This window comes from Coturnix japonica, chromosome 1 (assembly GCF_054131305.1).
Source record: "Coturnix japonica strain WE chromosome 1, WE-NBRP24, whole genome shotgun sequence".
In the NCBI taxonomy this organism is placed as follows: domain Eukaryota; kingdom Metazoa; phylum Chordata; class Aves; order Galliformes; family Phasianidae; genus Coturnix; species Coturnix japonica.
In genome coordinates this window covers 172933805-172955590 of record NC_140663.1, presented here as the reverse complement: position 1 = coordinate 172955590, position 21786 = coordinate 172933805, and the positions used below count along the sequence as shown (strand labels likewise).

The 21786-nt window shown below is 38.0% G+C and overlaps 1 protein-coding gene across 35 annotated transcripts in view; it reads left to right on the top strand.

Annotated features, from left to right (window-relative positions):
• DLG2 (discs large MAGUK scaffold protein 2) overlaps positions 1-21786 on the top strand; it is a 959079-nt gene that overhangs the window by 229599 nt on the left and 707694 nt on the right. For 6 of the 35 annotated variants that reach the window (XM_085536534.1, XM_085536526.1, XM_085536529.1 and 3 more), the window contains exon 1: positions 20817-21785. The exons of 25 other annotated variants lie outside the window; for them this stretch is intronic. In XM_085536534.1, coding sequence (XP_085392660.1) covers positions 21666-21785 — 120 coding nt within the window. In that variant the 5' untranslated portion in view covers positions 20817-21665. Of the gene's footprint in view, positions 1-20816; position 21786 lie in introns of those variants that run through there. 4 more of the 35 variants (XM_085536525.1, XM_085536520.1, XM_032442244.2 and 1 more) reach the window with 1 other exon arrangement.

Below are 21786 nucleotides of genomic sequence, written 5' to 3'. Positions count from 1 at the left end.
GACACGTTATATGGCTTGGTAGCCTTTTGAATGCAAAGAGACACTTACATTGACTTTCTGATAGCCAGTAACATCTGTCACTAAAGAACAGTTGCATCACAACTGGATGTATGAAAGGGAGGCAAAGATGAGTTCATTTCTCCTGAAGAAAGTAGATAGCACTGAACAATATCTTCTTTGAACTGTATGTATAGGAGAATACCTAAGAGACTCTCACTGAGACCTGAGATATGGGGGCACAAAATTTATAGCATTCTGTCAGCAAACAGTGAGATACTGTATCCCAAATGATAGTCATGAAGGCTGTGATCAAAGACATTCTGTACTCCCTACTGGAATTGTTTTAAAAGGTCTTTTTTTTTTCTTTTTTTCTTTTTTTCTTTTTTTTTTTTTTTCTTTTTTTTTTTTCCCCCACACATATATAACTGAAATACCAGTGAGCACAGTTTATTTCCTTTGTGTATTGGCATAGATTAATAGATTAATTTATGAATATTTTAAGTGGAAGAACTGTGCTTCCACCCATGGGTAGGTTTTACTTCTTATGTTTTGTGCAACTTGATGCATTTTGAGGAAAAAGTTTTTCGCTTTCACTGTAAGATGTCTTCTTGTGTACTTCCTGAACTTTTGTTTTATAACTTTAAGCATGAATTCCTGAGAGTACTTGAGACTAATTTTAAGCTTAATCTGTGTGCTTAATGAAGTGGTTTTGTTTTGTTTTGTTTTGTTTTTTCCTAGGATTTCTGTATTTCTTTGCTTGTTTTTCTAGAACAAAGTAAAACAAAACAATACACCTTCTGAAGAAAGATACTTTCCAAAATGAAGATGAAAATACAAATGCTTGGTCTAGGAGCTTGAAAAAGAAAACAAAAACAAAAAAACAAAAAAAACCAAGAACACAACAAATATTGTAAGTGAAGTGAAAAAGAGGAAAAAGAGTAGAATGATCAGAATGGTGAAGACAGAATCATAGAATCATAGAATTTCCTGTGTTGGCAGGGACAAATGAGGATCATTGAGTCCAATTCAAGGCTCCACACAGGACCATACTACAATCACATCTCTCACACATCTGAGAGCATTGTCCACTTGCTTCTTGAACTCTAGTAGCTTGTTGAGCTGTCCACTGCCCTGGGGAGGCTGTTCCAGTTTTCCTTCTAGTGAATAAACTTTCCCTAACACCCAACCTGAATCTATCCTGAACATCGTGGCTGCATGGCTATGAGGGGCCATCATCCAAAGAAGAGAGAGGAACTGCCAAACCAGTGCTTTTCCGTAACGCATAAGCTTAATCCAATTAGAATTCCTACATACCGCTCTCTCCATCTGCAATTCCTCTTCCACCAGTACAAGCTGAGAGCTGCAAGAAGCTTGCACTGAAATACATCATAAACTATTTTGAAAAACACTTCAATTTTAAGCAGAAATGTTAATAGTAGCTGTCAACTGCAGGTTGTCTATGGTTATGTAGCAAAACTTAATAATACAAATGAGTTTTTTGCTCCAGGTTTTTTCATAGAACTTCCTTGACTTCCTGCATTCCCCTAGGATCAGTGTGCACATGGAAAGCAGAATATCTGAGCTAGCTTGTGCTCTGCAAACTGGAAGGAATGAGTAATAAAAATGGCATTCTGCTTGTCCCCACGAAACCTCCCCAGATAGGGTTCTACATTAATTAGCTGCAAGAGGCAGCACTGCCATTCCCATCCTTTCACTTTGCCCTCTTCCAGTGCAATCTCTGATAGACGTGTAGCTCATTATCACAGGCAGCCTTACCAACTTTAAACTGCTTCACCTCCCATCTCCTCTGCTCCTGTTCTCAGTGACTAAAGTTTGGTATTTTTCCTCTGCTTTCCAGACTTCCTCCTACCTTCTCTCCTGTGGTGTCTCACCCACCTTTCTTTAGAGAGAGGAAAGATTTTTTGAATTAATTTCTTCTAGCAAGCATGGAGAAAAAAATCATAAGTGTAGGTTATAATGCGAGAATTCTATTCAGTACTTCATTCTCTTGTACACTGTAAGAACGAAACTAGGATATTATGAACCTATTTAATCATATACAAATATTCACTGGGCCAATAAGCACATGGACTCTGGATGTTTACTTTTCTCTTTCATGTTTGTTTTCCAGTTAGTCTAACAAAGATAATTGCTAACAGGGCTCTAAGAAATGCGACATTTTGGGGGAGATTATTAGGTTTCACATTTGGGAGCTGATCATAGGAATAAACCTTAACTTGCTTATAATCAGGAACTGATATTAAGTCAGAATCAACAAATGTCTCTGAAAGCTGGTTAATAAGAGATTAACAACAAACTCCTTTTAAGTCTTCTCAGGTTTAATTAATATTAGCATAAAATTAAAAATATAAACAAAAAATGATTTAAAAAGTTATTGCAAAATTGTTCTAGAGTAAATAATTAGGAGATGCATGTAATCCATGTAAGGACAGATTCAATAAAAGAGACTCTGATTAATTTCTCCTTTGATAAATTAGTAATCAAAGAAGTTATTTGCTACCAAATTGCATCCCATCCATAACCACTTTGAATTTGCTGTTCTTCTCATAAGAAGTTCTTGTTATCATGTACCACAGCTTGGAAGGGGTTGTATGCAATTGCAAGTATCAATAAAGTCGATGACAATTTTAACTGAGCTAGCTCAAAATTTCAAATACAGTGTCGTATTCATTAATCTCTAAATTTGTCTATGATGTAACACCATGGAGAAGTGAATATTAAATGTATTCAATAAAGGATATTAATCTTTGCTCTGTCTTGTCCACCCTGTGATTCTCTTTTACCCCATGACAGAAATGACGTGGAACAGCTGATTCCATCAGTGGTATTTGATGACTAAATTTTTATTACTCATTTTTCAGACATAAGAACATTTGTAGGATTGTGCACGTGTACACAGTAGCCCACTTACAATGGCTATTTAAACACCTGATTACACATCAGAATGCTTTATTCAGTCTAGTTCCTTTCTGTGTTGCATGTTGCCTTGGTTGCTTGGAGACCCCCGGGCAGAATGTTATCGGGGTGGGGGAGAAACCTAACCAATACTGCATTTTCTTAGTGCTTCTTACTGCCTCTGGTATGGGACGTGGTGGGGCTGAAATGAGCTGCAGAGATCAGAACGATTACATTTCATTTTCTGGGTGAATATTTTCTGACAGCATATTGGACAGCAGAGAGGCACAGTCCTGCATGTATGCTGTAGCCAAGGATATGTTTGCTCTAGGCTAATTTATCCACTTGAGGAAAAGAAGTTAGCCTATGAAAAGCCCTTGCTGCTCTAACAAATTCTGGTATCTCAGCTAGCTTATTTAAAGCTAGAACAGATACCAATGCTCTACCCCACAGGCTGCAATATTGATGAATCTGAAGCCTGAGTTCATTTTGACTAGAGTGTACTTCTCTTTTTAATATTTCAATAAAATAAAGCTGCTGGGTCATGGAGAATGTAGAGGGGAGTGTGAGACTGGGAGTAAGACTGTCTCCTTCAAAGGATAAAGCAGGCTCCTCCTGCCTATCTGCACTCAGTCATGCATGACTCCAGGTGCGCCGCAACTTGCTCCCCAGTCCTGTCAGCTTCTGTGATATGATGAGGAGTGAACTGGGATGGCTGGGTCTAAGGATCATGGTGTGGGATGGGTGCACACATGCCACTTTCCCAGGGTCTGGTTGCTGTGGGTCACATTACCTCATCTTGGATCAGTGAGTGGAGAAGTGGAGAAGTGGAGAAGTGAAGAAGGCAGCGTGCTGTAGGGTGTCTCAAAATGTTCTTGCTGGTGAGCTGCAAAGAAAATATCAGCCCTATCACACTGAAGTGTAACCAAGCCATTAGTTTTCCTTGCCTCCAGGGATATGTAGACAACAAATGACAAACAGAGGAGAGTACATTAATGGTCAGACAAAAACCACTGTATCTCTTACATTTTGCTGCAATTATTTCAACTCACCCATGGAAACTGATTTCTTTATTTCCTCTTAGTATAAGTCAGGTTTTGCAGAGTGGATTTTGTCAGAATGTAGACTTCAGGACAAAATCACTACTTGATTTTCCATTCTAGGGCAGTTTAAGAACCACTATATTTATCTTACTGAGGGCTGTTGGATACTGGCTCCAAAAAGTATATCATATTGTTGGATCAAACTTGCTAGCTTACTGCTCATGGATCCAAAACATACAAAGAACATATCTATCTTAAAGCTTGAGAAAGGTCAGATGATTCTGTAGGCTTACCTGCTGCATCTGCGCAAGCTTAGATCAAAGCTATCATCATATTTTACCTAGGGTCATGGTTGATGCTCAGTCCCTGGAGGCTTTCATGGCAAAATGAAATAATATGGCCCTGGATATGGCCCTGGGCAACCTGATCTAGCTGTGGTGTCCCTTTTCATTGCAGATGAGTTGGACTAGTTGGCCTTCAGAGGTCCCTTCCTATTCTAAGGATACTGTGATTCTATGATTCTATGATCATTGGAATTACTTTCATATTAGCTTTTGACAATGAACTGAACTATTTATAGTCTTTGCATTGCTACTTGATGCCTACTTCTAGCTTAATGATTTGGCTTATACTTGAAAAACTTATTTTACATTTCTTATTTACCCATTGATGTAACATCTTTTGCAAATACATCTAGGAAATATCATTATGTATTTGGATTCTTCCTGGAAAACTTAAGCATGGCTTCTGGGAACTGTTGGTAATCCATCCACAGGAGATAGCTTATTACAATAACAGTTTGGGGTGAAGTTTCTCTTGTGTAACAGGGTGGTATGTATGACAGTAACATACTCCTTTGCTTCATATAGGCCTATCAGTATAGTTACACAGAATGGCATCCCAAAGCTCCTTGTCACAAGGGCTACAGTAGCCAGCTTGTCACTGCACTCTGACTTGGCTGCCTTGCTGCTAGTTCTGCTTAGCCTCATAAACGCCAACACACCAAGACCGTTTACTAGCATATCACAATACCAGTGTGTTCTTGTTATGTTCAGGTAACTTCTGTCTTGAGACATTAATAAATTCAGAAAGTTGCAAATATGTGGTAAAAGTATCCTGGGCACAATCTCAGTAAACCTGAAAAAATAAGGGGGAATTGAGCCTATCTGAAGAGTACACTGAAACAACTCATTTACAGACAATGGTTGTTGTTGTAAACTACCATCTTCTATGATTTTGCTGGTAAGTAGCTCAAAGTCAATACCACTGTGTGCTTTGAAGTCTGAAATAAAAATGTAGTGCTTAGAGCTAGTTGTGTTACCTGAGAAAATTATTTGATTCCTTGCATTTATCCTTGAGGTGTTGTCTAAGCACTGGAAGACAGTGGGCCATCATACTGCATACCTCCTGAACCTCCCAAATACTTACTTGCCACGAGCAATGCCAAATAGATTACATTGTAAAAATCTCATCTGAAGTCTACTGAAACACACTGTAGATGACATGAGCAAGAATAATATTACTAAACAGCACAGAGAAAGTGTGGTTCTTACATTATTTTCAGACAATAAATACATTATTTTTAAAACCTCCAAGTTCCAGAAAAGGAGATTACAGTAGAATTTATTCAGCATTGAGATGAATGATGGTGATGCTTCTCCTTTGGTCCTACAGTTAAAAGAGTATGTGACAAAGCAGTAAGTTAACTAGCATTGGAAAGATACATGCTAAATTAGTGTAGGGGCCAGGTAAGTAGGATCTACATAATGACCAGCACCCAGGTATACACTGAGATCTTTGGGATGTTGATTTACAAAAGGAAAGTGAACATTTCTGTCTTTCAAGAGATAAGAGAAGACCACAAGTGTTGGAGAAGTCAAGTTGGAATTTCATTTCTGAAGATGATTGTTTTTACATAGCTGGCACTGGGTTCTTGAATTGATGTGGTAGAAATTTCAGTCTGCTTTTGATTCATGGAGAGTCTTTTTTGTCTTGCCTTGAGAATGATGGGCTGAAAAAATTCCCAAATGACTATCCTCTACATCTCTGGTCAATGCTTGGGTTGTAATTTAGTGTTTAACATCCCTCTAGTTCTAATTCTGATGCAGGAGTGCACATTTACATTCCTGCCTTTCAAGACTGCAGTCCTTATGGCAATCTGCTCTTTGTTAGTGAGTTGCTGAGTTCTTTGTTCTGGCAGTTCATCACAGGGTTGGTTATCAAGTTTCAGGCTTTCCCAGATACAGATTCAATTCTTTTCTGGTCTATTCTTTTCACCTTCTTTATCTATAAATCTTGGCTATTTCCTTTCAAGGTTAGGCTATTTCAGGCTCCAGACTGAATATCAAGAGGTGACTCAGCTTTAGCATTACTCTCAGGAATCCACCATCCATTTTTTGCAGTGATCTGGGAGGAAAGCAGGGTTATGAATCACATTTCCAGGGAGCGTATATAGAGATAGAATTCAGTTTTGATTAACCTTCCACGTACACTTATGAGCCTTTTTCCTTTGGTAACATACACTTCATATCTTCATATGCATCGAATGGTTTAATTTCTATGGGAGTATTTAGGTTACTGATTTTTTATTAACTTAAATCATTATTTGAATTTAAGTTTATGTAGTTAGTGATGCAGTTGTTGCTGCTTTAAGCTGTATCAATAAATACAGCTGTGCTTCCTAATGTGCTTCTGTCAGTTGCATTCAGCCTCAGTGGTGAGCTTCAGCACTTTCTCCATAAAATTTTAGGTTCCTGTCAGAAAGCAGAGGGAATGATAAGCATGCCTTACCATTACTAAATTTCCCAAAAGAACAAGGAATATGGCAGACCTTTCAAGACAGCTAGTGGACAGAAAACCTACTTAGCATGGTCACTTGTTGCTATCTAAAAGCAGAGAGAACTCAAGAGTCTGCAAAGATATATCCAGGCTGTTTAAACTAGTTGTCTGTCCTTTTCCTGTTGAGGAATAGAGAACCTAGAGGAGAAGTTTATCCAAACAGCTTCTGAAAATGGGGTGTGTGAGTGGTCTTGAGTGAGATCTAAACACAAGGTGCTAAGGTGAAAAGAAGACATATCTTAAGTTGCTGTGCAGTTGCCTTGATGTTGCAGTTAGTCTTGATTTGTCTAGATTTTATGCCTCTTAGAGATAATTCAACAGAATTCAAGGAAGGATTTAGTCATGACTTAAATGAGCCACAAAAGGCCTTTAGGCTGGACAAAGTTACCACCTTATCAGAATGTATTGTTTGAGTAAGTGTGAATTTAAAGATGAATACTAAGTATATATAAATATACATATATATAAATATATATTGCTTTAGCAGCGCTCAAGAACATTCAGAACATGTACATTGGGCGACTTCTTGAATCTTTAGATGGGCTTTGATGTAAGACTGTGTCCAAAACCACCTGGTATTTGATAGAATTTGTTTAAACTTGTTTTTATTGTAGTTGTTTGTGTAGCATCTGATTCCACAGTGTCTAAAAGACTGTATCATACTCATGAGCTAACAATATGTAAGACCTTGAGATACAGTAGGTTAAATATCTTTCTCTTTTTCACACTGGTGTGTGCTTATGGCAAAGCAGGGAGTAAAAATAAATTATATGGACTACAGGATTTTGCCCAAATGAGTGAACTCCTCTCATGCAAAGGCCAGCAAGTAAATTCTGCTGCACTAAGATATTTCAAATGCAATATCTCTTTTTTCTTGTAAGTAAGGTACCTTCTTTCAGTATCTTCTTTTTGTGTCCTATTTCTGCAGCTGGACCTTCTGACATGTTACCTAAATGGCTCCAAATTCTGTTTCAGGCATAGAACTGTCAGAAGCTTCTTCAGAAGATTTGGCTAGAAGGCATAAATTTCCTTCCGCTCTCATGCCGTTCACCTTGAACTTGTTTTGTGTGGAGACTGTACAGTAGCTGGGGAAAAAAATAAATAACCTATAGTTAAATAAGAATAAAGGCAGTGAAAGATTCTTGTTACGTGCAAGATGAAGACATTGCAGGCTGTTCAGTTTGTCACTTGGCTACTTGGTAGGGTGGTAGGGCTTAAAGGCACATAAAACTATGCATCAGAACGTTGAGGTTATTTGTGCAGAGATAAGAAGAAGTTGTTATGTTTTATTCTATTGAAAAGTCTGGAGAATTATAAACAAATGGCAGCACATTAATTCTGTCACTTTACTAAGGATATTGATGAAATATCAAGCTAAAATCTTGATTGGCATTTATTTTTATTTTTTTTTTTTTTTCTAGAATCATAGGGTGCTAGACCTGATATATGCTGAGAGGTTTGTGAGAAAGGTCAGGTCCCATTACTACCATCAAGTAAACAGCTTGTGATAGAGAAAGACACAAATAAATGTATTCACATGAGAAAAAATACTTTGGGAAACGCTGTAGGTGGTAGAGCACAAAACTGAACACTGTAGGTGGTAGAGCACAAAGATTCAATGAGCATGAAGATGCATTTGCTCAGATTATGGAAATCAAATATTTCAGATCAGTGTCTAAAAATGACATTAAAATATTAACTGCTCTTACTTTTTTGTCATCCAAGACTTTCAGACTGAAGACTTACACAGCATGTCCTTATTGAAAGGTAAGGTGTATTTGCACCTGCAATGTAGCAAGGATTGGAAGTTGTAGCAGGAATGTTGACATCCTGAGTGATTACTGGGAACAATACTGTAAATACCAGTTCGCAGATGAGTAAACTGAGGGGAAGACATGTTTTCCACCCCTGTCAAGCTGAGCAATCCTCAGAGCTGTGGCTCCCAATGTAGGATAATACTGCTGTCATCTTGTCTTCTAGCACAGCAAAATAACATTCTAATTTACACTATCTGCAATGCAATAATGAATAAACGAATCACCCTTGTAGTAGAAGACTGGAAATGAAAAGTAAATTGAGATCTACGTTGGTGTCAATTTTTTTCCTGGTTCTAAAAATACAAAAAAGAAAAAAAACAAAAAAAAAAAAAGAAAAGATTTATCTAATTGAGCTGTTTAGGGAAGTATAAAAGCATAAAGTGCTTTACACATAAACTTCAGTTTTCGTTCTGATTTTAGTATTTTACATTGAATTTTGTGCTAATTATCTGAAAAAAAAAATAAAAATCAGAGATGATGCTAGATCTATAAGATCCATGATAATAGGAATATGTTGCCATAGACACATCTGTTCGATATGACACCAGAATACTGCTGCATAAAGAAACCAACTAAAGTTGAATTTCACAATGCCCTGAAATTATGCACTTGTGAAAAATTAATTATAGCTCTTTCACTGAAACGGTGGTCCTGTGATGTTGATTCTAAAATATTCAACAAGCTATTTCAGTGTGGAGGGCTGTCAAATGACAGGAAAACGAATGTATCAGGAAGTACTGAGAAATGTATAAAAGTTTTAATTATAGCAAGTGGCCAACATTTCTGAGCTTAGCTTGAGCACAGCTTAATTTTGAGTTTTCCAGATTCATTTATAGCTTAAGAATTTCTGCATGCCTTACAAAAATCCATCTTGTAAATTGGCATGAAATTCTACTATTTATAGAAAACATAAGGAAAAAGTAGAGAACAATGCAAAGCAGAAGTATGAGATGACAGCTTTCTGATTCAGACAGTAACAGCTAGAGAGTTGCAAACTTTCTCACATTGTTGCAGTCCTGTGCTTTTTTTTGGTGTGGCCAAGCAAGAAAATATTTGGGCCAGAAGGCCTGGGCTATCATCTAGCTTAGCTTCCTGGCCAGAGCTCCTTAGAAATCTGTAGGCTGCAATCATCTGCCCATTTGGTGCATTTTGTGGTTCAGCTTGCTCTTCCAAGAACGTTATGTACAACATCAGCAGCATCCATTAACAAGCAGATTTCCAAAACAGTGTTTAGAGAGATACGTTTTTATTGTTAGAAAGGGTAAACATGCATGCTAACCAAGAAACTTTAATTCCTGTTACATTTTGACATCATGAGTTCCATGAGGAACCAAAAGACTTCAAATTTTGGACGATGAACTGCATTACAGTGTTGGGTTGGTGGAGAATGAAAGAAAGCCCTTCCTATGGTGCATGGTTTTAAAATTTATTTCCCTCATTTATATCTCTTGAGACACAGATTAAACAACAACAATAATAATAAATCCACAGCTCTGTTACATCTCTCCAGCTCACAACAGATTAACCCAAATGCATTCTTCTACTTTCTGGATATGAGTCCCCTCTCACAACAGATCCTCTCTGTCCTCCTCTCTACTGATAAGAGAAAAATCTTCTTTTAGTCCAGTTTAGCTTGTATTGCTGAGTCACTAAACCTTGGTAGCCTTTCATCAATTCTGACTGCCAACCATAAGCAGGAATAACTTCTGTTCACCTGCCCTTCAAACATTAGAGACCATTAGAGACCAACACAATGAATCTATCATTGAAATCAGGACCAAACTTGGTGACTTTCTGTGAAATCACCCCTGGTTTATATGCTTTCTATATTTTTAGCAGTATTTAGAATGACAAAATCACGTCCACCACAACCATCAAGCCATGTCCCTCAGTGCCACACCTCCACAGCTGTTGAACATCTGCAGCAATGGTCACACTACCACCTCCCTAGGCAGACTGTTCCACTGCCTCACCATTCTTTCTCAGAAGAGATTTATCCAAATGTCCAACCTGAAACTCCCCTGGTGCAACTTAAAGCCATAAGTGTGATTTACATATAATCTCAATACCGTAACATGTATATTAACATTCACTTTGTAGTATAACGAGAATTAATAAATTTAATTGGAATTAATGAGGTGATATTGCCTTCAATAGAGGTTAAATTTTGCACATTTTATATCATGCTTTATTATTTCAATTTTATGTATTATTTTGGCCAAATTCTCATATTTTAAAGGACTGTGGATCTTTATGGCACTGCTAAAATTTAAAAGATTGCTTCTGCTATGATTGGCAGTAAGACACCATATTTATTGTCCTGCGAGATTTGATGTTATTTTTGGTTAATGTGCAAAATGGAGCATGCTTTAAGTTCTTTGGGTCAAGGGGAGTGCTATTTGTAAAACTATTTAGCTAAAGTATTAAGGGAATAGAAAATTTTCCTCTTAGATAAATATGGCTCTAGTCAATTGATATTCTGCTGTCAGCATGCATGTCTCATTCATTCTTGTCCTCCATGTAAAAGAGATATTGACCCTGTGTACTGCTCTGAGAGAATAATTTTGCATACATATGTATTAACTAAATGTTTATAGACAGCCCCATAGCCACAGAGATTGCCAGAGCTTCTAGCTTCTATAAATGGTTAAAGAGAAACAGAACTAAAATCAGTTAGCTAGTGAAATATCATCAGATTATAGAAGTAATTTGCATTTTGTAAAATATTTCAACTGAACACATTCTCTGAATTTATCTGGTCTTCTCTTCATGTGACTCAAGGGAAGACTGAAGTGAGAAGAAGACGTCACTAGAAGAAATTTTCTAGGGTTGGTGTTTTAAAGGGAAACTCTGACTACTTGGAAATAATAGATTCAGTTAAATAATAACATTGCAAAAAATTCTTTAACTGCTTGGAAATAATAGTCTTGCTTAGATAATACCAGTGTGAAAGTTTATTTTCAGTAATGCAACTTGTGGAAAATGTTTTGTGGGTTGAGATAAAATTTTTGGTGATAAAAATTTGAAGTGATAAAAAATTGCAGAAACATTCTACAGGTTGCCCACAGAGGCTCCCCCGTTTCCTGGGGATGTTCAAGGCCAGGCTGGATGGAACTTTGTTCTAGAGTGAGGGAGGGAGGTGTCCCTGCCTATAGCAGCAGGGTTGGAACTTCATGATGTCAAAGGTGCTTTGAACCCAAAAAGCAAAATATGTTATATATATATACATGATATATATGATTCATTTGAAAGCAAAATATGATTCTATGTTTTTTCATTTTGATTCTCATTTGCTTTACAATATTATATTAGTATTATACCTTAATATTCTACATAGAATTGTTTGTATGGTCAGACTTTTTCTTTGTGGATGTTGATGGACATGTCTATGGATATTGCCAAGTGTTGGCTTTCTTTGCCAAATTCTCTGCAGCTCAAGTCACTGAAAAATCTGGTGCCCAGTGGACAATAATCATGCCTTGTCTAAGAAATTTGCTGTAATGTGTTTCTTTGAACACAGAACAACAGTGCAGCAATAGTGGTTCAGTCAGTACCTGTTGGGTGCCACTGCATTGTAAAAATAAAAGAAATATTTTTTAATGATCCCACTGGTTGGAGACTAACTGCTGAGATAGGCCTTTTCAGTATTGATTTTCAGAAACAGTGACTGAGATGCTCAGAATTAACAGTGGTTATGAAAACATCAGGTGGGCACGATCTTGAGAATGTAGTTATTTGCAGCTCAAGAGTAATTTTTGTTTTAGGTATCTTGATCTCCCTAGAAAAGAGGATATCAATCACCTCATTTGAGCAGTTTTGAAATAATATTGCAATTGGTGTGTAGGAAGAACAGGGCGATGCAGCAGAAAGAAGGGGGAGAAATAAGCATGAGCAGTTCTTTTCTCATTATGCTTATACGTAAGCGAAGATTAATCTCTTAATGGTTCCAAAAAGTTGATTGTTGTACACAGATTTATATCTATGTATTTATAAGTATGTATGTATATCTCAGTTTTTATGCATGTATATATTTGAGCAACTGAAGGAACTGAGGCTATTTAGTCTGGGGAAAAGGAAGTTGAGGGGAGACCTTATTGCTCTCTTCCATTATCTGAAAGGTGCTTACAGTGAGAGCTGGGTTGGTCTCTTCTCACTGGTGACTGGTAACAGGATGAGGGGAAATGGCCTCAAGTTGTGCCAGAGTAAGTTTAGTTTGGATATCAGGAAAAACTTTACAGTAAGGGTTGTTAAGCACTGGAATGGGCTCTCCAGGGAACTGTTTGAGTTACCATCCCTGGTTGTATTTAAAAACTGTTTGTATGTGGTGCTTGGGGACATGATTTAGCAGAGCATAGTTAGTTAGGGTAGTATGGTTGGGTTGCAGTTGGACTTGATGATCTTTAAGGTCTTTTTCAACTGGAGCAATTCTATGATTCTATGATCTCTGAGGCACCATTTTTAGTGCTGTCTGAGTTTTAAAACTCATTCTGACTACTTAGTGTAGGAAAGTAAAACTGCATCACATCCGCTGTAAGACAGCAGTAGAATAGTACTATAAGTCTACAAATGACTGAAGATGATGGAGAATGGAATCTTTCTTCCAAAGGCACTGTAGTTCCTGCATGCCATACTTCACAGAAGTGTTACTTATGGCAGTGGAGTAATGAACAGTAAAACTGAGTTAAAGACAGAGCTAAACTGTGCTGTTTTTGAGAAAGACACTGGCCTTAAGAATTTTCTTTAATTTGTTTTTAAAAAGTGAAACAGTTCTGTGTGGACAATTGAAAGAGAAATACAGCTGAAAATGATTTGATGCCAAAAAGAAGTGAGATATGAGAAATGGAATCACTGGTAAAACTCTAAAAGAAAAGTCAGTCATAGGAGATTTTTTGCTATAGTTTCTACTAAGATAATTTTTTTTAGACTTAATCTGGGGATTATTTTTAAGATTTGGACAATTCTAGAGGTAAAAGTTTTTAAGTATCTAAATTGGCACAGTGTCTTCAAATCTTGGAGTCACAACTCCCAGCTGAGATACATATATAGCATACATCACCGACTTTCATAGAGACAAGTTGCTGACAGACATTTTTATAACATTAGGTGTACAGTTATTCATAGGTATTATGGATACCTGATTTAAGCATGCTTTTCTTGAATTCCATCGACAAAGCAACAATTTGTATGTATAAAAGCTCTAATTAACTCTATGTGCATATATTTACCTAGCGAAGTTTATTAGTCTGCATCTGTAAGTGAATTCTCTCTGCAAATATGTTTTTTTCTTCTTCATTGATCATATTCTTCATGTATTATATTTATTGTATCTTTAAAGTAAGAAAAGTATTATATTGATCATAGAGTCATCATAGAATGGTTTGGACTGAAAGGGACCTTGCAGATCATCTAGTTTCAATCCCCTGCTATAGGGGATCTATGTATTTAGCTAATAACTGCTGTCAATTGAATGAAGAGGAATAGTTACAGAATGGCTAGTGAATATTCATCGTTGTACTCTCCAGGTATTGTGAAATATGTCACTATGATGTGTAATGAAAATACTGGCTACACCAATAAAGATTAAAAGTATGTTTTCATGATTTTCATGATTCATGTGTTACTTGCACTATTACAATATTTTATATATTTCTCAATCTAACAATAGGTTTCCTTTCAATAGTTTCCTCCACTAAAATCAAAATGCAGAAAATAAGATCCAGGGTGTTTTGACGTGTACAGGTCTTTACCAAGTACAGTGCAAAATTAAGTTGTTGTTATGGAAATCTACAATAAGAAATTTATTTACTTGTTTTTTTTCATACAATGATTTCCTGGACAGAAACTGTTGGAGGTTTATTTTTAAGTACTGTAATAAATGCTGTTGAACTTTGGAGGTTCATTCCTTCTTCATTCATGCTGTTACCATGGAAATATGCATTTTATGCTTAAATGAATTAGCTTAGTTCATAAATTACAGTTCATAAATTATAAAAGTAAAATGTTAATTTATAATTGGGGGGATGATAGCAAATCAAGAAAAGAGAGACATAATTTTTCCCAACTTTCATTTTCCCTAAGTTTTATGAACAATTGTTTTCTTTAAGGGAAAAAGAAAAGCATAGGTCTCTGATCATCTAAGCATTTCACCTTGTTTTTATCTCTACATCTATCCACACAGACAGTCTTAGGCAGTGTATATCTATTATAAAGGCTAACCACTGTGTAGATTAATTTCTGTAGGAAGCAGCAGTGAAGAGTCTCCCTTTCCTATTTCGTACTTGGTATCCTGTCTCTCACATTTCAGACATGCATATCCCTATATATGTGTGAATTAATGCATTTATATATAATACAGAATAAATGGCAATCTGTCTACATATATTGCTATCAAGGCGACAGTCTTACCCTACAAAGGTGAAAGTTCAAAAAGGATAACCTAGAAGAGAAGGTTTTCATATATATTATCTCTTGCACTGCTTTATAGTTGAAGACTTAAGGGCTTCATATCTTTCCTGCTCTTTCACTGTTCTTTATGACACCTCTCAGCTGGAAATTTAAAAAACAGTCAAGGCAGAGCAGAAATTTTTGGATAAATTGATCTCATTTGGAAAAAAGGTGGTACCTTCCTGTTGATCTTTAAGGAAATATTCTCATAACAAGAATAAGGGGTCATTTAAAGCAAATATATGACACCTAGAAACTGTAGGATAGAAAGTGAGGTGGACTGATAACTGGCTGACTGACAGAGCAGTGATCCTCAGGGGTCTGTGCTGGGCTGGATCTTGTTCAAAATCTTCATCACTGACTTGGATTAAGGGACAGAGTCTACCCTCTGCAAGTTTGCTGATGATACAAAGCTGGGAGGATTGGCTGACACACCAGAAGGTTGTACTACTCATGAATAAGACATGGACAGACTAGAGAGTTGGGCAAGGAGGAAATTGATGGGGGTTAAAAAGTGTAAGTGTAGAGTCGTGCATCTGAGGAGGAATAATTGCCTGCACCAGTACAGGTTAGGTGATGACCTGATGGAGAGGAGCTGTGCTGAGAAGAATTTGGTGGTGTTGGTGAACAACATGTTGGCCATGAGCTATAGCCCATGGCTGATGAATATTGTCCACCTAATCAATGTTTATAAATACCTAAAGGGAAGTGAGGACAAATGGATGAAGCCAGGCTCTTCTTGGTGGAGTGTAGCAATAGGACAAGAAATAATGACCTAAAACTTGAACACGTGTTCTGTACTAGCATGTGGAAGAACTTCTATATGGTAAAGGTGACAGAGCACAGGATAAGGTTGCAGTCTCTTTTTATGGAGATATTCAAGACCAGGCTGGACCTATTGTAGGGTACCTGCTTTTGCAGTGTGTTTGAATCTCTTGAGTTCCTTCCAACCCCTGAAGTTCTGTGATTCAAAGACTGTCCTCCTGTTATTAGAGGTTTTGAAGGACAGGTTATATAAACAACTGCCAAGAGCCGTCTAGGCACTGTGGAGATGTGTTAGTCATCAATTTGAGCAAAATCCAGGAAATCATAAAATCATAGAATCATAAGGTTGGAAAGGATCTACAAGATCATCTAGTCCAATCATCTTCCTATCACTATTACAACCCACTACGCTGCTAAACCATATCTCCTAACACTTCATCTAGACAATTCAACTGCAGATCCTCAATCATGGAATCAGGCGTTCTCCATCAGCTGGGACAGGATGAGACATTAGATAAACCTGATCCCCAGGCTATAGGCACAAAAGAGGAAAAATCATAGGATATCCCAAGTTGGAAGGGACCCACAAGGATCAGTGAGTCCAACCCCAGACTCCACACAGGACCACTCCAAATCCAAACCCAATGGCTGAGAGCAAAGCCCAAATGCTCCTCTAACTCCAGCAGTTTGGGGCTGTGCCCACTGCCCTGGTCAGCCTGTTCTATACCCATTGCCCTCTGCTAAAGAAACTTTCCCTAATCTCCGTCTGACCCTCCCCTGATGCAGCTCAGTTCTGTTCCATCAAGCCCTGTTGCTGTCACCAGAGAGCAGAGCTCAGCTCTACTTCTGGGACTGTGAGTAACCCAAGATGCTTCATAAAACTCTGTCCAATTCATTCCTTCTGAACCTGGATTTTGTTTCTCAGTCTTCAGTTTCAGGGTCATTGGGAGCAATGAAGAGACATTTACTGAGAAAGACAGTCAGAGAGAGAAGAGTCACAGGATCTTCAATCACTTTTACTGATCATTTGGCCATATACCTTCTTCAAATTTGCTTATTACATATACTTTTATAGCTCTATTTTGAAATAGTAACCACAACGGCTTTGATCGTAAAATACATATAAATTCAATATAAAGAAGGAATACTTTCTAAGTAACTTTTATGTTTTTCTCATATTTCACATCAGAACATTCTTCTATGAAACCACAGGATGGAAAGCAGAAGGCTGGGACATTATGAAGGAAAGTATTAAATGATCAGGAATTAGAGAGTTTTATTAGCAAGATTTTGCAGGGAAAAAAAAAAAAAAAAAGGAAACAGAACATTTTCAGGAAAGCTGTGGCTTCAGTTATAAGAGCCCAGGGGAAGGTCTTTGCTGTTTACTGGCCTGGAAGTGAGGGAGAAAATTTGACTCAGCAACTTTTCCATCAGAATGCCAGGGTGCCAGAGAGATGTTTACAATACTGGCAAGGAGAGTTTGCGAATAATCCCCAGCCTTTTTTGGTTTCTCTTTCTGAAAGTTTGAAGATTTGCTGAGCTCAAACTGCTAATTTAGTTCCTCTGTCCATTAACTTTTTCTAGATTTACTGTTCCATTTATGAAAGAAAGCCTAAGAAAATGTTCTTGCAAGCTGTAGCTTTTGATCCAGAGTCTCCTTTCTTCATGTGTTTCCAGGTGCCCTGAACACTCAGTTCACTCTATAGGAGTCAGCTGTGTTTTTCTATCTCAAACTGTTGACCCTACATCACCCAAGACCTGAGTTCTATATCAGTGCTTTCTTCACTATCCCATTCCCAGACATGGAGATTTTCAATGTAATGAACTTCTTCCTGTAATGTGGAAAATCACATTTTCATGACAGTTTAAAATCTTGGAAATGGGGAAAGGAGTAAAATCCTTCTAATTTAAAGCTCGTGTGCTGAAATCAGATGTATTTAATCAATACCCAGCAAGAGTCCTGTATGGGTGGTATCACTGCAGTGTGCAAAGGCAGGGTGTGATAGAGCATCACTGCAAAGAGAGAGAGAAATGCACCCGTGGCTGATGAAAAGCAATGCCTTGGAGAACAGGACTGTCATTTTTCCCTTCTCCTCTGTCCATGAACAGAATAACATACCCCTCTTACCCTTCATTTTTCTGTTTGTTTGTTTGTTTGTTTGTTTCTAGCTGATCTCTACTTTCCCCATGTTGGCGGAGGGCAATTATAAAATCTGTCTCATTGCAGGAAGATTTTTAAAAGCATTTTTTAATGTTTACCAACAAATGTGCTGCTTAAGTGTAATGAGGCACTTTGCACTGTAGTGCAAACACTGGAGAGCATCACTTTCTTCAGCATGCATTTAGTCTACTCCTTTTATTGTTCCTCTCCTTTAAAATATCTCTGTTTCCACGATGCCTGGGAGAACCTCGAAAATGATTAGACTGCCAAGGATGAAAATATTGCTCTCCCGTACAGTTTGTTTTTCTGTGATGTCTTCCACGTACTGTCTTCTTTGTCCTTGAATAACACCATAGCACAGTGGGGATCCTTGGCTGCATCATCAGCATATAATGGCAATATGCCATCTCTACTACTACCACCACTACTACTACTACTACTACTACTACTACTACTGCTACTAGCTCCTATCACTCTTTGGGCAGTGACAGTGCTGTTTCACTCTGCTGCTGTTGAGTTGCAGCTACAGGCCTGTCCCCTCCTCACTTGCCCTCGTGTCCTCCTGAGATCAAGGTCCACCAGAGCAGCACAGGTTTTATGCTCCCTTTGAAGCCCCACAGACAACCAAGTGCTGCCTTTTACCCTCCTTTGTCACAGGAGCATAAAGTAAGGTGAAAACTGACAGCTCAAGATAAAGGCTTCAGCGGTTTCTGTCATCTAAGAATATTGAGGTCATGAGTTGGGTCTTTTTAAAGAGGGTGTGTAGTGTGGCTCTTTTGGACTACTGTCTCTCTAGTGTTTTCATGCCTGACCTATATTTTCTTTTCACTTTCATCCATGGGGTTGTACTCTGTGGTCTCCTGTTTGAAATGGCCCTGAGCACCTGAAATGCTCTGCTATTTCTGGCAAGTCTGGCAAGCTCGGGCAAGGTTTTTCCCATCTCATTGTTATCGCCAGTGTGTCAAGGGCAGAAAATAGCACTAATATGTGATGCTTTGGAACGGCGATTAGTCATAATAAAATACGGTGCGTTCTTTGATGAGAACATTGCCTTTAAATGTTTGACTGCTTCGATACTCAATGTTTTGGCAGGGTGAACAAATCCTGCAGGGCTCTGCTTGCGTAGATTACCTGAAGTAGCCCCTGCTAAATGTGTTAAGTTGGTCTGCTATCAATGTAATACCTTGCTGGCTTGTACAGAGGTTTCAATTTTCCGTCAAATTCTCAAATGCCCCACGGTTATTATAGGAGGCATGGCTGGGAGTCTTCCCTTTTCACTGGTATGGTGTCACGAGGGCCAGGCTCTGTAATTTCCTAGATAACTTCTCCTCCCAGACAGTTAGGAGTCATGGGAGATTATCCTGAGTGAAGACTCTGGGACTGCATTACCTCTTGTTTTCCAAAATATATTTGAAGTCTTTTGTACAGGTTACCGCTTGGGAGTCATATAGTTACAGAGCTCTGCCTTCTCTTTGTCAGATCCCCATTTTCCTCATATTGGGTTTGTTTGCCTAAATACAAAAACATTAACTTTTTAGAGTCATGAATCAGAAAGTTATTTTTCTGACCGAAACCTTGCATAATTCCTTTGGCAGAAAGGAGACTTGAATTTGATTTTCATATGCAGCCACATGTTTGCCTGAGCCTTGCCTCACAGTTTGGGACCGTGCATTTATTCATCTTTGCTTTTTGAATTGCATTTCTCCAGTGGATCACAATTCCCCAAGATCTGTGATATATATTTTTTTGTTTTCCAGTGACTTAAATACTAAATTTTAATCTTTAATGTACTGTACAGCAAAATACGCCACGATCTCTTTCTCTTCACTTGAAGACACTCAGAAAAATCCATCAATTAATTTTTCCGTGCCTTTGCTGAGTGATATATTGCTCTGTTTTAGCTTATTGGGTGGATTATGAACTCTCATAACTTTGGGATATCCTGGTTTTTTGAACTATGGCATATAGACCCCAGTTTAATTACTAATAGAAGCTGCAGAATTAGATTTAAGAAGTGGGTTTGTCTCTTTTGTTCTGGAAGTCATTGCTTGTGCCAAAGACGGTTGTGATTACTAATTACTTAATTTGTATGACAGATGGAGCTGGGGATCAAATTAAGTAGCTGACTTAGAATACATCATAGAGCAGTATCTAGCTCTAAACACGACTGCTTTTTTTTCATTCCTAAAAAAAGGCACAAACAATGACGGGCTAAAAATAGCTGTTCGCTTGGAGTTGACGACAGTTTCTGAGAGCTTGTCTTTGGGAAGATGTTGGAAAAAACCCTGCCGTCTCTCCCCTCCCCCTGCTTTTCTTCTTTCATTGCACATCCTTCTGTTTAAGCTTCTTCACCTCATTGCCCACAGAAGATACCCACCGACTTTGATAGGAGTTCAGTATTTCAGCAGGTTTCCAGGGGTTTACGTAAAGCATTATTTAAAGAAATCCTAAAAGTCACTGCAGATATTTCTATTAAGTTATGCTTATCCTACACAGATTGCTCTGTGCTGATGGAGAAGGAGGTAGCAAAGCCTTTTCCACTCCTTACCTCCCACAGTATCTGCTGCGGTGGAAAAAAAAAAAAAAAAAAAAAAAAAAAGAAAGAAAGAAAGAAAAAAAAGGAAAAAATCAGAAGCTCTTCTTGGATTTTATCCCTGAAGGCTGCTTCATAATTCAGTATGAATATCGGTGGTTCCCAGTGCTGTAAACAAAGAGTTGAGTCCCTGCATTCCAGTAAACAATCAGTTAACGTGTAGCATCCCAGCAGCTGACAGGAGTAAAAGAAGTGGTTTGATCTTATTTTTGTGCATGTGAATTAAAGCTTTGCCTTCTGGCTAGGTTCTGAGTTCCCTCCTTCTGGAAGATATCTCAGCATTTTAAATTCAGAATATGTAGTTACAAATGTGAGGGCACAGCCATCTCCAGGATTTTTCTGCTTTGATTTTAATTCTTCCTCTGTGTTTCTAATCCCAGAAAGCAAGCCAGCGGTTTGAAACCGATGTCCAGAGTCTCAGCTCGGAGCACAATGCAATTCAGGATTTTAAGAAGTAGTCCGCTTCATTTTTATTAAATGAGAGTGAAGGAGTAGGTGGGACTTTTCATTTAAAAATAGATTAGCACAGGGGACTGAACTTGCGTTTGAGGAAACGTTAATAAGGCAGCCAGCCATTGTCCTTAATCAGAGACGGTATTTGTAAGTAGAACATGTTGAATCTGTCATGATTGATGACGTTGTCTTTCTTAAAAGGGATGCTGCATCTTTAACAAGACCAGGCAGAAACAGAGCAGAATCTACAGTAAATTTCAGAATTGGCAGAGAAACCTTTCTTCATTTCCCGTGTATAACGTTTGTAAAATATTGAAAAGAAGACATCAAAGCCAGGGGGAAATATAAGTAACTTGCTGCTTACATTTTAATTCCTCACCTTTCCCCTCTGGGTGAGTTCCCCCTCCTTTTCCCCCCCTGAATTTAAAATGCTGGAAGGAAAAGCAACTGAGGTCCAAGTTTCAGCTGCCGAATTCTCTGCTAATTGAAATTACTGGGCATCTTGCTATATATAGTCGACGAAGAGCTATGTAGCTTTCACTCAGTGCCTTCAAGACATGTCTTTTTGTAGTCAGAAAAACAGAGATCAATGCATTTTCAAACTGACAGAGGGAACGGATGCTCCTTAGTAGCACATGCTCGGGATCGTGTGTGTACCGTTTGTGCAGAGCAGAGACGCTGAATACTGGTCCATATGCTCCTTGTTTACTGCAATGTTTTTTGCATGTTACTGTGCACTCCGGACTAATGTGAAGG